At 31.5% G+C, this 14,853-nt stretch overlaps 1 protein-coding gene across 4 annotated transcripts in view; it reads right to left on the bottom strand.

Moving 5' to 3' along the window:
• The window catches only part of LOC143244899 (glucosidase 2 subunit beta-like), a 51,091-nt gene extending 38,688 nt beyond the window's left edge, over nt 1-12,403 (bottom strand). Inside the window, exons 1-5 of one of the 4 annotated variants that reach the window (XM_076490391.1) lie at nt 11,681-11,747; nt 5,229-5,345; nt 4,649-4,673; nt 2,565-2,660; nt 1,606-1,663 (exon numbers count right to left, since the gene is read on the bottom strand). In XM_076490391.1, the coding sequence (XP_076346506.1) occupies nt 1,606-1,663; nt 2,565-2,660; nt 4,649-4,673; nt 5,229-5,270 (221 nt within the window). In that variant the 5' untranslated portion in view covers nt 5,271-5,345; nt 11,681-11,747. Of the gene's footprint in view, nt 1-1,605; nt 1,664-2,564; nt 2,661-4,648; nt 4,674-5,228; nt 5,346-11,680 lie in introns of those variants that run through there. The other 3 variants (XM_076490389.1, XM_076490390.1, XM_076490392.1) reach the window with 3 other exon arrangements.
• Between the last annotated feature and the right edge of the window lie 2,450 nt (nt 12,404-14,853).

Below are 14,853 nucleotides of genomic sequence, written 5' to 3'. Positions count from 1 at the left end.
TCTTGAGCACTATACCTGAATACCAATATCAAATATAATGTCCACTACACTCGTTGAGGATGTCCTATGCTGGCACTCAGTTAACCCTGGCCCAAATGGACTAGCTGATTGATCTTGGGGTTCCACCCCAAGACTGCCCATCTACAGAAATTCAAGGCCAAAGTGGTTTGTTGGCATTGGACCCTTCAACCATCAGGATCCTCTCCACCCCTTCATGGGTCACCACACACAGCAAACACGCAGGTGGATGTTTAGATCCCAAAAGAGGTAAACTGAAAGTACAGAAACTTCTCTGGGAGGTCCCCTCGCCACATACAGGAATCCACATCAAGGGAAGTCAGTCAGAGTAAGCATTAAGTATAAAAATATTTATTTTCATCTTAAAGGTTTTGTATTTTACTTGCATAACCTCTATGGCCTCCTAGATAAACATCAATTATTTTACCTGATATTCTTTGCTACACTAATACCAGTAAAATTAAATGTTTACAAATATGAACTAACATGAATATTACTTTTTCTTCTTCTTTGAATACATATTTATCACCAGGTCAATTATCTTCACAATTTTGATTTTTAACCTTTTAATACCTGGTTTATTTTCATTTATTTTATTGATGGCCTTTTTTTTTTTTTAATTATTTATTAATCCATGAAAAACAGTGAAACATACCAAGAGTCCCAATCTAACATTTAGGTAGAGTAAAACTAACCAAGTTGCATGCAATTTGAGTTCATAAGTTCTAGATTAATAAAATTTTTATTTATTGTTGTCCATTCCAAAATGTTTTTTTAATTTTTACACTTTAGTTACTTTTATAACATTTGCACTATGTGTCATTTTTAGTAACCCTACATTTTTTTCACATTTTAGTTGCCCAAAACACAATTCATGTGGATTTCACATATTCATTTTAATCCAAGAGAGATATTTCATGCACTAGAGTTGGGCAGTTAGTGGTATTTGCTAATTTAGTTAATCAACATCCTCAGTAAATAATTAGTACAGTATTCCTCAAATCACAGTTTGTCTAAATGTCCTCGAACTGTTTAAGCTACCACTGCTGGATAGTACCTGTGCATAATGTACTTTCTAAGAACTGCTTTGCACAAGAAAGAATAAAACAAAAAATCTTTAATTTTACATACCATTAAATAATATAATCTTTTTGCAAAACAGTCAACATATCTGTGGAAAAAAAAGTCTTGTCTCTTGGTTCAGGTCAAAACTTGCACAGAATAAAATTTTTGTGGTATTAAACCAAAATGTACTTCACTAAATCTTTATCTTTCTTCCCTTAAAGGCTTTGTTTTACAATGAACATAACTCGTTTTTAAAGATGCTAGGAATATCAACAAAATAAAAGCTAAATTATTAAATTATGCTCTACAAAAGTACAGGAACTATTATCATACAGTACTATTATATTTTATTCTGAAGAAATGATGAATATGTGATACACTATCATCTTCTGATGTTCTTCATGCATGTAACATATAATTACTAGCATATTCTGCTTATACTTATCTTTTTCTTTTTAAATAATGAACACCTAGATCATCCAAACTAATATTTAAAGCTTACAAAATATCTAATATACTTACATGCAATTATTAACACAATCGGAACTGCTATTATATTCATCACTTGTATCACAACAATCTAGAGGTACAAACAATATGCAACTTTCAGATACATGGAACAGCATTAATGAATCAACTGTTTTAAAGATGAAAAATACACAATACTGAAAATTCAAGATATCATTCAAATGGAAGACAAAACATTATTAAAACACAAGAGTAATTCATCAATAGCCACAGAACTTGAAACTCTTTTAGGCAGGATTACATTAAATTAACAAAGAAGACTATTTATTCATTTTCATTAGCTATACTTTTGTGCAGCAGCAACACTAAGCATTGGGTGTAAGTGTAATCCAATTTGATTTTATTACTCATCAGATTCTCCAGCAGCCTACCCTCAAATTGAAATTATTTTATACAGGATTAGAATAAATTAATCTATTAGACTTTTGTCATGGTCAAATACTTCAATCAATACACTGTGACCTCCTGAGTCCAAAATTGTAATTAGATCTTAAACGAATCAAGAGATGATGGATCTACAAGATAAAAGTTTGTACCAGAAAAAAAAAAAAGAGCTATTATTTGAGTCACTATACCCTAGCTATAAAATAAAAAAACTTTAGAATATCTTACAATAACTGAATAAATATTTTATTTCACAAGTAACATTTATAACACAAAAATTCAAATTTCAACTTCACAATCTAATAGATTTAGATATTCATTTTGACTACAATTTTTATGTTATGAAAAATATGTTTTAAAAATGCATGTAAAAGCAGCTACTCAAAAAGATTTATTACACAAATTTCATTTGTGCATGAATATTTTCTTCCTTATAATTCTGAAATTAAATACATACATGCAGTAAAACCAGATAAAAATATTTCATTAAACAAGTCCACTAACAATATAATTTATTCAATACACATTTTTGTTAATTTCAACTAATTTTCAAAGACAAAAAGACTTACCACATATTCCATCATTTACCCATGAAGAAGGGATTTCCTTTGGTCTATGTCCTGCATTTGTACAATGAAAAACTGAATTTGGGCAAGCTGCTGTTCCTAAAAATACAATATGCATATGCAAAATACAAAATCATTTATGTACTTATCTAAAATTTACTTTTTCTTTTGTAAAGTACTCTGTGAAAAAGTAAAATGATTTGAAGAATGATGTAAACAAAACCTTGTATTATATAGATGGCTGGTATGGGTATTAAAACTTTAATTAAAATAAAGTACAGAACATTTCAATCTTCTTAAGTAATCTTAGGGTTAACAGAGAGAGTTTGCAACTGACCATGGCTAGGCACATCTTAGGAACTAAAATGTAAATGGGTACAAGATTGCAGGGGGAGTTTCAATTAGATGTTAGTTTATTAATAAATATTGGAATAAAGGTGTTCCTTTATAATGGTTTAATTTTGGTTTGTGTTCTTGTATAACTGCAACACTTCCTACAGTCCCTTACCTGTTTACACTCTCATCCCTAACACATGCCTGGCAATAGTCACTTGCTAACTCTCTCTGTTAACTTGTAGATGATCAAAGAAGGTCAAAATGTTGTTCTGTATTTTATCAGTTCATCCCATAAGTAATGTGTGAAAATTTGATACAGAAAGTGCATCATCATTTCTGTCTTTATAGAAAGCTTCAATAACTAAAATATGTAGTAGTACATGTATAAAAATGTTCAAACAAATAAAAGAAACTAACCCAACTCCACTTTTCAGATCATTAATCAAATAAACCCTTATGAAGATGGATATGTCTGAGGAACACATCAGGCATATAATGCTTTATGAGTTTAAAAAAAGCAATAGTACAGCATAAACTACACGAAACATTCAAGGTGTTTATAGTGCAGAGGCTCTCAATGAAAGTAAATGTTCAAGGTGGTTTCAGAAGTTCAGATCAGGTGACTACATCTTAAGTGATGCACCACGTTCAGGTCGTCCTGTTGAGTTTAATGATAACTTGCTGCTAGCTGCACTTGATGAATATTGTGCTGTAGCAGTTGCAGAACTATAACAGAAGTTTAATTCAACCCATTCAACAGTTATCTGCAACAGCTTGGAAAGGTGTCAACACTTGGAAAATGGGTCCGTCATGATTTGACAAAAGCCAACTTAAAAGCAAGAGTGGAAATTTGCACTTCTCTGCACTCTGGTAAATATAACACCTTTTTTGGACAGGTTAGTGACGAGATGAAAAATGGATATATTATAAAAATGTTAAGTGCTGCAGAGAATGGCTCAGTGCAGGTAAACTGGCTAAAGCACAACCCAAAATAGGCCTCCACTTTAGGAAAGTCTTGTTAAGCATTTGGTGGAATATTGTTGGTGTGATCCACTTTGAATTGCTGTCACTCAATGTAACAATTACATCAGGCTTCTATTGTTAACAGTTAGAGCACTTGAATGTTGCACTGAAAGAAAAGAGGCCTGCTTTGATCAATTGTAAAGGTGTTGTGTTACACCAAGATAATGCACAGCCCCATATAACAAGGATCACACTTGCAAAGAGTGAAGAACTAGACTGGGAAAAACTTCCACATCCTCCTTTTTCTTTAGACCTTGCCTCATCTGATTATCATCTATTCCAGAGTTTGCAGAACCATCTTGATGAAAAAACGCTTGGAACACATGAAGCTGTCAAAACTACCCTCTTTACATTCTTTTCCTCCAAACCAAGAAATTTTTTGAAGTAGCATTCAGAAGCTTGTGAATCATTGGCAAGAAGTAATTAATAATAATGGAACTTACATCATTGGTTAAATAACATATAAAAGCATTTGAAATCCTTTCTCTTTTTCTGAACCTTAAATCTCACATTACTTAAGGGATGACCTGATATTTTAAAGTTTTATACCCATGCCAGCCATCATTAGAATACATTTTTTACTTCAAATGAATGTTTAAATGTTAAACAAGCAACTAGAAACTAATGGTCAAAAGTAAAGGTCATTTATGTTACTGATGTCAAGGACATTTAGATGTTAAACAATCAGCTAGAAACTATAGATCAGAAGAAAAGGTCACTAATCTTACCAATGTCGAAGATGTTCTTAAACAGCTAGAAAATAAAGGTCAGAAGGAAATATCACTTGTGTTATTGATATCAAGGGCATTTAAATGTTTAACAACCAGCTAGAAACTACAGGTCAAAAGGAAAGATCACTGACCTACTGATGTCAAGGGCATTTAGATTTTAAATAACCAACTAAAATCTATAGGTCAAAAGTAAAGTTAATTAGTATAGTTAAAAGTAAATTCTGACGCACTTCAAATCATTACACCTATATGATTAGCAAAAGTGGACAATAACTGTAATAAAAATAACTCAGAATATATGAATGCAAATGAAATCATGTACTTTTCAAAGTTCAACAATCTACAATTATTTTAATCAGCACTGCTACAAAAGTTATGAACACATAACAAAATGTATAGAAAACTAAATAAACATTATTCCCCAGTGTTTAGTTTTTCTCACATGAATGAAAATGTAATAAATCATTCTTTACAAAGGAAAAACTTGACACCAAAAAATCCATTAATTTATACGAAAAGCACAAAATGACACCATTTTTAACAATATATAGAAGAATTAATAACAAACAGAACTTACCAGGTTCATCAGATCCATCTTCACAATCACAGTAGTCATCATTTACAAAACTAAAAGGAACTGTTCCAGAACCATCTAAGCAGGTAAAATCTTTACTTGGATCATAAAATATTTTCTCTGCAAAATTATATACATTTTTTAGGCTTCTTAAGTTGAATTTTTTTTCAAAAACATTTGATTTGCCTTACATAATAGAACTTAAAATAGTGAGAAATTATCAGAATGTAAACATTATCAAATTAAATTAATTTTTTGAGAAAACATTTTTAACACTCTTGAATTCAGCAGCAATTTCTTTAATTAATCCATTTCATAAGCTGCTAAGAATAGTCATTCATTAAAACAAACAAATGACAAATAATAATTTGGTACATTAAGGTAATACTACTTAATACATTAAAAAACAAATTATGTAAACCAAAAATCACTCTAAATGGATAGTGTTCTAAAAAACACAAGCTTTCTTTGAGGTTGAAGTTATTAAGGAATAAAATATATGTATAAGATAAGACAGCAAAATGGCTGTAGACATTTGCCAAATTAATGAATTGAAAAGTGCAAAGAAAATTTTAAGAATATAAGTAAATTGTCAAATGCAAATTATGAATTTTTTTCAATGAAAACAGTAACAAATGAAATCCATTACACATTAGTTATTATGAAACTGAAATTACGCTAAATGTCTTAACAGTAAAATTAAAACTATGGTGCAAAGATGATATTAACCCTTTTGCTACAGGCTTGGTATGGTATACACGTTTGTCTACGCTTTTGTGCAAATTAAATATTTGCACTTTAACATTTGATATAGCATGTACAAATTCACAAAATTTGGTAAATTTTTAGTAAAACTACAAGTATTTTGTATATAATAAATTAGATTTTTTTAATGAAATAAGTTTACTAAAACTTATTTGTGAAAATAGAGTCTATCTTGTCACAAGTCTGAGTGCAAAGTGATTTCATGTTATGATTAAGAAAAAACTATTCTTCATCCCCAAAATCTCAAATAGTATCTACATAGCTTCTAAACACCTCCTAAATATATTTCAAATGTTTGTTTTCAGTAAGACTTTATACTTTGCGTTATTTTCTATAGTATAACTACACGGGGTTTGTCACTTACACAATCTCATAAACATCAAAAGAAAAATTAGGAAATAAATATAAATTGTTTTTTCTTGCTAGAATGAGTACATATTATAGCACAAAAAAAGAAATGTTTAGTCTAAGTAGCCTAAGTCTCATAATGCTATATATGAACATTTTTTTTTATTATACTGACATTCCAGTCATGCCTACTGAACATTACATAACTTGCACTGATAGTACATGTGCACTCATATCCAGTAATATAAAACTGGCCTTTAATCTTCCCTCTCTCAGCTGTGTTTTACTGGACTAGTATTTATTAATGTGCAGTCACATTTCAATTATTATACATTATGTATGTGAATAATAGATTATTACTATTTAGAAATAAGGTATTAAACTTCTTTTTTAATATAGAACAATAAATGAAAAACCAGTGATGTCGAGAAACCCACTTGTTGAGAAATTTATATACAAAAACGGCTCGTTTGGGTTGAGAAAATATTTTACATAGAAGAGCAAACAACGTTTTGACCTTCTTCGGTCATTGTCAGGTTCACAAAGAAAGAGGTAACTGACCGGAAGCTGACCACATGTTTTAAAGGGGTTGTGTAACTGAGTGTCGGAATGTAGAGGGCGGTATTAGATGTTTGAATATATAATTTTATTTATTTTATTATATTAATATAGGTATAAAGGCATTCCTTTATATTGGTTTATTTTGGGTTTAAGTTGTTGAATAAGTAAGGCTTCTTTAATTTTGCGTTTGTTTCTATATTTATTATTTGAGTGTTTTCTATGGTTATGTTGTGTTTATTTGACTTCCAGTGTTCGAAAATGTATGAAGGTGACTTTTTATGTTCTTTGAATCTGGTTTCCATTTTTCTACTTGTTTCTCCAATATAGAAGTCGTGGCAGTTATTACATTGTATTTAAAAATAATGTTGGTGTGGTGTTTGTCAGTGTAGTTTTTACACAGTATAGACCTCAGTTTTGTACCTGGTTTTTGAATAAATTTGGTATTAACTGGAATGTCATATTTTGTTACTAATTTTTGCCAAATGTTGGTATTTGTTTGCTGATGTCAGGAATATATGGTATACAGCAGTATATGGTTTCGTGATTTTTTGATTTGTGAGATATATTTACTTTAGTTGGTTGATTTTGCTTTCTCTCTAGGTGTGTGCGTATAATGTTTTCTACGGTTTGTGGAGGAAACTTATTGATGTTGATGAAGTATTGTTTTTATTTTGTCTAATTCATCATTAATTTTATCTGGTGAGCATAGTTTTATGGCTGTGTTTATTTGGTTTCTTAGTATGTTGAGTTTATGTTTTGTTTCATGTGCTGAGTCCCAAGGAATGTATAGTCCAGTATGGGTGATTTTTCGGTGGATTTTTGTTTTGAATTGTGTGTCGGTTCTTGTAATTTTGAGGTTAAGAAATGATATTTGATTGCTTTCTTCCTGTTCACATGTGAAGTTAATGTTGGGATGTATAGAGTTAATGTGATTGAAAACATTAAGTATCTGTTCTGTAGATTAGAATCCCTCAACCATGTCATCTACATATCTGTACCAGTATAGTGGTGGATGTAATGCTGTGTTAATTGCTTGTGTTTCAACTTGTGTCATAAAAATATTGGCTAAAACTGGTGATACTGGGTTGCCCATGCTTAGGCCATTTGTTTGTATATAGTTTTGGTTGTTGAACATGAAGTTTGTCTTTATCGTGGTGAATTCTATGAGGGTTGCTAAGTGGTTACTGGGAATTTCTATAGTTGGGTTAGGGTCTCGGATATAGAGTTCTAAGGCTATCTTGCAGGTTTCAGTGGTTGGAACTTCTGCAAACAGGGATATAACATCGAAACTTGTAAAGAACTTTCAAAAAATTTTAATACATACACAAACATTATCCAAAATTTACAGAAAAAACTACTTAAAGCCATGTGGAACACAAAATACAAAGAACTACATGACTTACAAAAACAAAAAATGAACCTAGACCATCAACTAGCATGCTGCATTAAACCAGAGATTTACGGACTTATACAATGAAACATAAACCAAATCAATGCTAAGAACGACAGAGACAAAAAGATCTGCCACAACAAAAAACTAGAAAAACTAAGATGCAAACAACAGAAAAGACACCAAAATGACAAACCGTTGACTAACCTCATAATTAACAGATCCGACCGACAATTAAACACAGACGAGATACATCTACTTAACAAAGGACTCAACTTCGCAATGGCACCTAGGTACATTCCAACCACAGAAATCAAAACATGTTTAGAAGACCTAGCCAGGAGACTTGTGATACTTTCTACAGAGAACAAAACAAGAAAACAACAAAAAACAACCAACAGAAAGAAGACAACTTAGATAATTTTATTGACATCCAACAGCCAAACTTCCCAGGTAAAATTACAAATTTATATTTTCCAAAAACACCTAAAAACGACATCTTAAATGATTTTTTCAAAGAATTTTCTCACAAAACCATCAACATAATTTCACAAAAAAGAAAACTAAACAACAACCTTACAAAAAGAGCCATTAATTCCATTAAAAACCTAAAACAAGACAAAAACATAAAAATTCTAAAAGCAGATAAAGGTAATGCTATAGTCATAATGAACACGAATGAATAAATCCAAAAAATGAATAACATCCTATCAGACACGAACAAATTTAAACCAATACACACAAATCCAACAAAGACACACGATACGCAACTGAACAAATTACTACTACTAATGAAAAAAGTCAACACAATTTCACAAACACTTTATTCCTACCTACGTAAAACCGTCTCACGCACACCGCAAATATATGGCATCCCCAAACCTCATAAACCAGATTGTCCATTACGACCAATACTGTCCACATACAAATCATTTAATTACAATCTTGGTAAATACATAGCATGGGCATTCTCCAAATATGTAACATCAGCCAGCTCATTCATCAAAGACTCTTTTAATTTCAAGTCTAATCTAAATCAACTTAATCATAAAGCCTTAATGGCCAGTTTCGATGTTATATCCGTCTTTACAGAAGTTCCAACCACTGAAACCTGCAAGATAGCAGATACTTGTACACTTTCACAAGTTTGCTGTAGGCCTACATCACAAATTATATCAACTAACATACAGTAACTTACTTGTACAAAGTAACCTCAACAGATAAAAACTGACTGATTCACTCTCACCATGAAAATCACTCTCAAACAATATATGAAAGTATTAATAACAAGCAGAATTTACCTAGTTCATCAGATACATCTTCACAATGACAACAGTTATCACAAACAAAACTAAAAGAAACTATTCCAGATATACCTGAGCATGTTAAGTCTTTGCTTGATTCATAATGTGGTATTTATGACCTACATTTGATTATACTAGAAAAACCTTAATGTCATATCTTGAAAACTTTCTGGGCATCTGGCAAATAAATCATGTCATTAAAAGTACAGCTTAGAACATTGCTTCTTTCCTGGATTGTAAAGTCCCTTAAACAATCTTAATACTAATAAAAAGTACACTAAAATGTCCTTTCACTAAGTGCTTTTAGTGGTCTTCTCTTCCTAGGCCCATGACATATGGATAAGATGCTGTACCATGCTGTCACTGGTCATCCTATCAACAGCCAAGTTCTTCCTGAATCATAGGTTTATATTCTACTGACAAGTTTATCTTTGGAATTATCAGTTGATCACTCTCTCCTCAACATACTCAAAATGACAATCACAGTGGATAACCTTTAGCTCAAATTGCTTCCTTCCCTGCACCTATTTCACCATGAAGTTTACTCTCTCTCTCTCTCTCATAATGAGAACTGTTCAGCCATACTACATCACCACAGTGAAATACAATTTTACCAGCACTTAACAGAATAGTCACATTTTGCTTTATCACAAGCCAATTTAAATATTTCCTGGATAAAGGCATGTATGACTTCTTTATTCTTGATATCCAGGAGCTTTTTCAACTACCAATCACTAATAGATCCCCTCTGACACTTCTTTTTTCAAGACAAAACAGTAAGATATGCATATTCTGTGTGTATAACCAAGGGTAAATGAAATAAAGAAATATGTATACATAATTCTGGCTTGAGGACTAGAGATAAGAATTTTTAATGTTTTTACACATATGCTACACTTCTGAAGCTCAGAATTTTTAGGAATTTTAATTGTTCCACAGAAATCCAGCAATAGAATAAACAGTATGAAAAAAAACCTTCTGTCCAATAAGCAGTGTAAAATAGTAAACATGTTGCCTCAGACATCAGGCAATACAAATTTCACACTCCTGATAGTTATTTTAATTTTTAGTCATTTTTCCACATCAATCAATATTTTGATTTGTAGCAATTGAGAAAGTAACATTTTTTTTTCTATTTCTGGTAATTTTGAAAATTAAAAAGTACTTCTATCACAGTCATAAACTTATTTCATATGCTAAGTGTGTTAAGGAGTTTGTGTCCTACTTGCATATTTTTAAATTTCCTCATGGTTTACATGAAGTTGTTACCTTCTGTCTTCAGTACTATTACATTAGAAATTTCTAGAAGTTAGCCTTGTTCTCCTTATTTTCACTTGTAAAATGGCCAGTGATAATGTCTGTGCTCTGAGAGGTCCATTATTGTTTTTATATATGCAATATACCGTCTCATTCCAAAACAGATATATATATGAAGAATAAATTATAAACACACAAATCTTTCTATCTTTATAAAAGTGGAGTCTCACATTCCATGTAATTATCTATTTTGATTTATGTGCTAAATATTGATTTTATTTTAACATTGTATTTAGTACCCTTTCTTAAACTTGGTTAATCAAGTTAAAATTTCAAATTTTAATAGAACCATACTTTTCTTTCTGTTCCTTAGTTACAGAAGTTATAAAATTTGGTTTCACCAGTCAATATAAGAATATCATAAATTCTATCTGAATGATCATTATGATCTGTAATTTTATTCAATTTTAGTATCATTTTACTTGTATTAGTAGTAATACAAAAATCAATCATTTAAGTGTTTATTGATTGCATCTAATCCTATCACCCTCCAAAATATTTCTTTATTCTACAAAAATACATATAATTTTCAACTAACTTCTCTTTAGTAAATATTAATTAGTACATAATGTCTTCTGATTATTTCATTTGTAATTTAATTAATAAATATGTAAAGGTATTAATGCAACCATGAATACCTAGATTTTGATTATTATTTATTTCAATTTTATGTGTGAAATACAAACACTTGTTGTGCCAGTTGAAGTTGAGGTTTTATTTTTATTTGCAGGTAATAGTATTAGTTATTAATTAAACAACATAACACTTACTTGAAAGAGAAACTCCTCTTGGCCTCAAAACTTCACCACTACCGACGTCATTCTGTTCGAAAAAAAACAGCACACCTAAAATAATACATAATCTAAAAGTCCGAAATACCATGCTCAATCCCATATTATTAACCCTCACGCTTTTCTGATGTCAACAAACAACACTAATTCTACCCAAGATACACTAACCAACCGGCAAACTTTCAGGTTGTACTCTATCAAGAAAGAATCTTATGCTGACGTAGTAATTACAAATACTTTGGCCATTTTAAATTGCAGATTTTTCAATTTCTAAATGAAATGTTTAAATATATTCAGATAATTACTGATGCCAAACTGGATTATAGTAAAAGAAAAATCATGTAAGTGTCTTTAAATTCTCATTTTAATACCCAAATACAAACAGTAATGATGCGACAACCTTATTCAACAGTTAAATTCATTGCAACAAAATATAATTTATTTTTGATAAACAACAGTTGCTGGAGAGTTGTTACATGACTTTGTATTTCTACCTCTTCAAGTGAAAAATTACGTTTTTCAAGTAGAAAGGCAAACTATGCTCGCCTGAGAAACGAGGGATGACTTTTGACACGAAAGTTATAAGTAATCGCAATACACAGCAAATTAGTGCTATATTTTAATTAAGAAATAAATAAACTTAAAGACAAGAGAAGCAAATAGTACAAGGAAACAGTGGTAAAATCAAATCCTTCGTATTTTATGCAATACAGGAATAACGTAATACCGGGGTTGCTGTACAAGACTGGCTAACTTCACTTGCAATTTAAACACATTGTACTAAGTGTCGAAGCATGATAAAACTTTACTTTCGTTCTGGACAAAAGACAAAAGTTATATTTTGTGTTATTATTTGATGAGACGAATTTCTCTAGAGTTATTTAGGTCGGCAAACTGTAAAACGAGAGAATCAGCAGGAAATGATATTGGATTTAACTAAACTACCAGCGTTTGAACAAAGAAATAAACAGATTGGACACAATGTGTAATTAACACCGGGTGAAAACAATCTTCGCATATCAGAGACATTAAAGACAGTGTTTGTACTTGCGTATGGATACTGAATAGTTGCCTTTTATCGGATTATGTAGTTTGATTGTATTAGCATTTTTCTTGGAAATTTATTCATTCTTAACGAAAAACGTCAAATTTACCCAGAACGACTAGTACTTTCAAAGTGACTGATCATTCTTCATTGCAACATATGCGAGACCATAGCATCCCCGTTCTTCGACAAATAATCATTTTTACTTTGCATGTTCAAGAGTGTGTTTTCGTGTTTTTCTTATAGCAAAGTCACAAAGGGCTATCTGCTCAGCCCACCTAGGGGAATCGAACCCCTAATTTTAGCGTTGTAAATCCGGAGACATACCGCTGTACTAGAAGGGGGCTCATGTTCAAGAGAAATAAATCTATGTAGTTTAAAAGTACAATGATGTCTGATAGAAAAATGCTAAGATTTGAATAAAACATAATAGTGCAGAATAATTCATACATAAAATAACTAAATTAGGAAAAGAAAAAATAATCAAGCATAAGTGATTAATCTTTTTTTAAAAAAAGCATTTCTTCATATAACAGCAAAATATATTACTCAGATCTTGATTGGCTACTTTTGTTTTCATTATGACTGTATGACAACGGAAAAACGTAGAAAGCAATATCTATCACCGATCATTCTTATTCAACATATTTTCATTTAACTTTAGAAATTTAGTTCATAACTTGTTCATCAAAATCAAAATAATATTTTAAATTTACATGCATTTGTGTAGCATGCAAATAACCAGCTCTGAAATGCAATAATTTTTGCCCCATGAACCCACGCGACGATCACTGATGTTTAAATATAATTTAATGTGACGAACTACATTTATACCATCCATACCGTGAAACTGTAACAATAAAAAATTAACAAGTTTGGCGACTTCGCCAAAGTTCATATCAGCAAACACACACACACACACACACATATATTCGAATTACAGGCTCATAGAAGACAATTGTACACAAAAGCTATACTGTTACTGGTACGAGCACGAAATTACAGCTTAGCAGACATATCAATTCAACACGGGATCATGGCTAGATAAAAACAATGAATTAAGACCTGTACTAAATATCTTATACATTCCGACTTTTACGTTATTAAAATCGAGACAATATTTGAAAGTTTTCAAACCACAGACAAATCAATATCTCGTTCGACCAGCAGGTACATGGGGAATCCCTGATTGAAATTCCAAAGCCTCCAGTGTCTATTGTAAGAAATCTCACATGTTTGTGATTACGCGAAAAATAAAATATAACTACGCAAAACGAACTTGGCAGGGGTTCAGTTTAAAGAGAGAGAAGTCTGATGAATTCTCTCCCCAACAGGAGGGAGGGGTCAGGAACGTTGTGGTTCTACTTCGTCCCCACTCATGGAAAATTATTTGCTTTTATGTGGAAGTTTTCTTGTAATTTTATTTGACTTGTTTAAAGTGATGAAGTGAGGTAGAGCAATATGAAAACGATGGGTGAGAAAAGAGAGCGAGAAAAAGGCGGCACAAGGGAAGTAGGCCAGGCCGGAGCCCGTAGTCCAAAAAGCTGACGAGAGGAAATGAAACATCAACTCAAAAGGCACAATTCGAGGCTGGGCAAGGATATAGCCTTGGCTGGGATTTAAAGATTCAATGCCTGAAATTTGGATGTGGGGGAAAACGGGAATGCCCCGAGAAAACCCACTTTCACAGGACAGGCGCCGAATGTTTTACCTGTCTTGCGCCCGGATCTGAAAATAAGTACATATAAACATAAACATATATTCACCTTAGTTATAATTATGTATTTTGTTGAGTGATTTGTAATTGTTGGAATATGTTATTTGGTGAGATGTATTTTGTAGGAGAGCTGGCTAATTTACATAATGACGCAGTTAATTCGTTTCTATGTTCCGCTTTTAAGTAATATTTGTATGATATTCCTGTGAGCCTGTTTCTGAGAGTGGATAGATTACTGATTTTTGTGTACATAGTTGACAGGTGTGTATGTTGGTAGTCGGTTTGCTGCTCTTAGTATTTTATTTTGATATTCTGTAGTATGTTGTAAGACATATTGTATGTGACTTGACATCCATATTCTATCAATGGACGGATGTAATCCTTGTATAT

The sequence above is a fragment of the Tachypleus tridentatus genome, chromosome 2 (assembly GCF_004210375.1).
Source record: "Tachypleus tridentatus isolate NWPU-2018 chromosome 2, ASM421037v1, whole genome shotgun sequence".
In the NCBI taxonomy this organism is placed as follows: Eukaryota; Metazoa; Arthropoda; class Merostomata; order Xiphosura; family Limulidae; genus Tachypleus; species Tachypleus tridentatus.
Note: the sequence above shows the minus strand (reverse complement) of the source record. Positions and strands in the feature narration are given on the sequence as shown.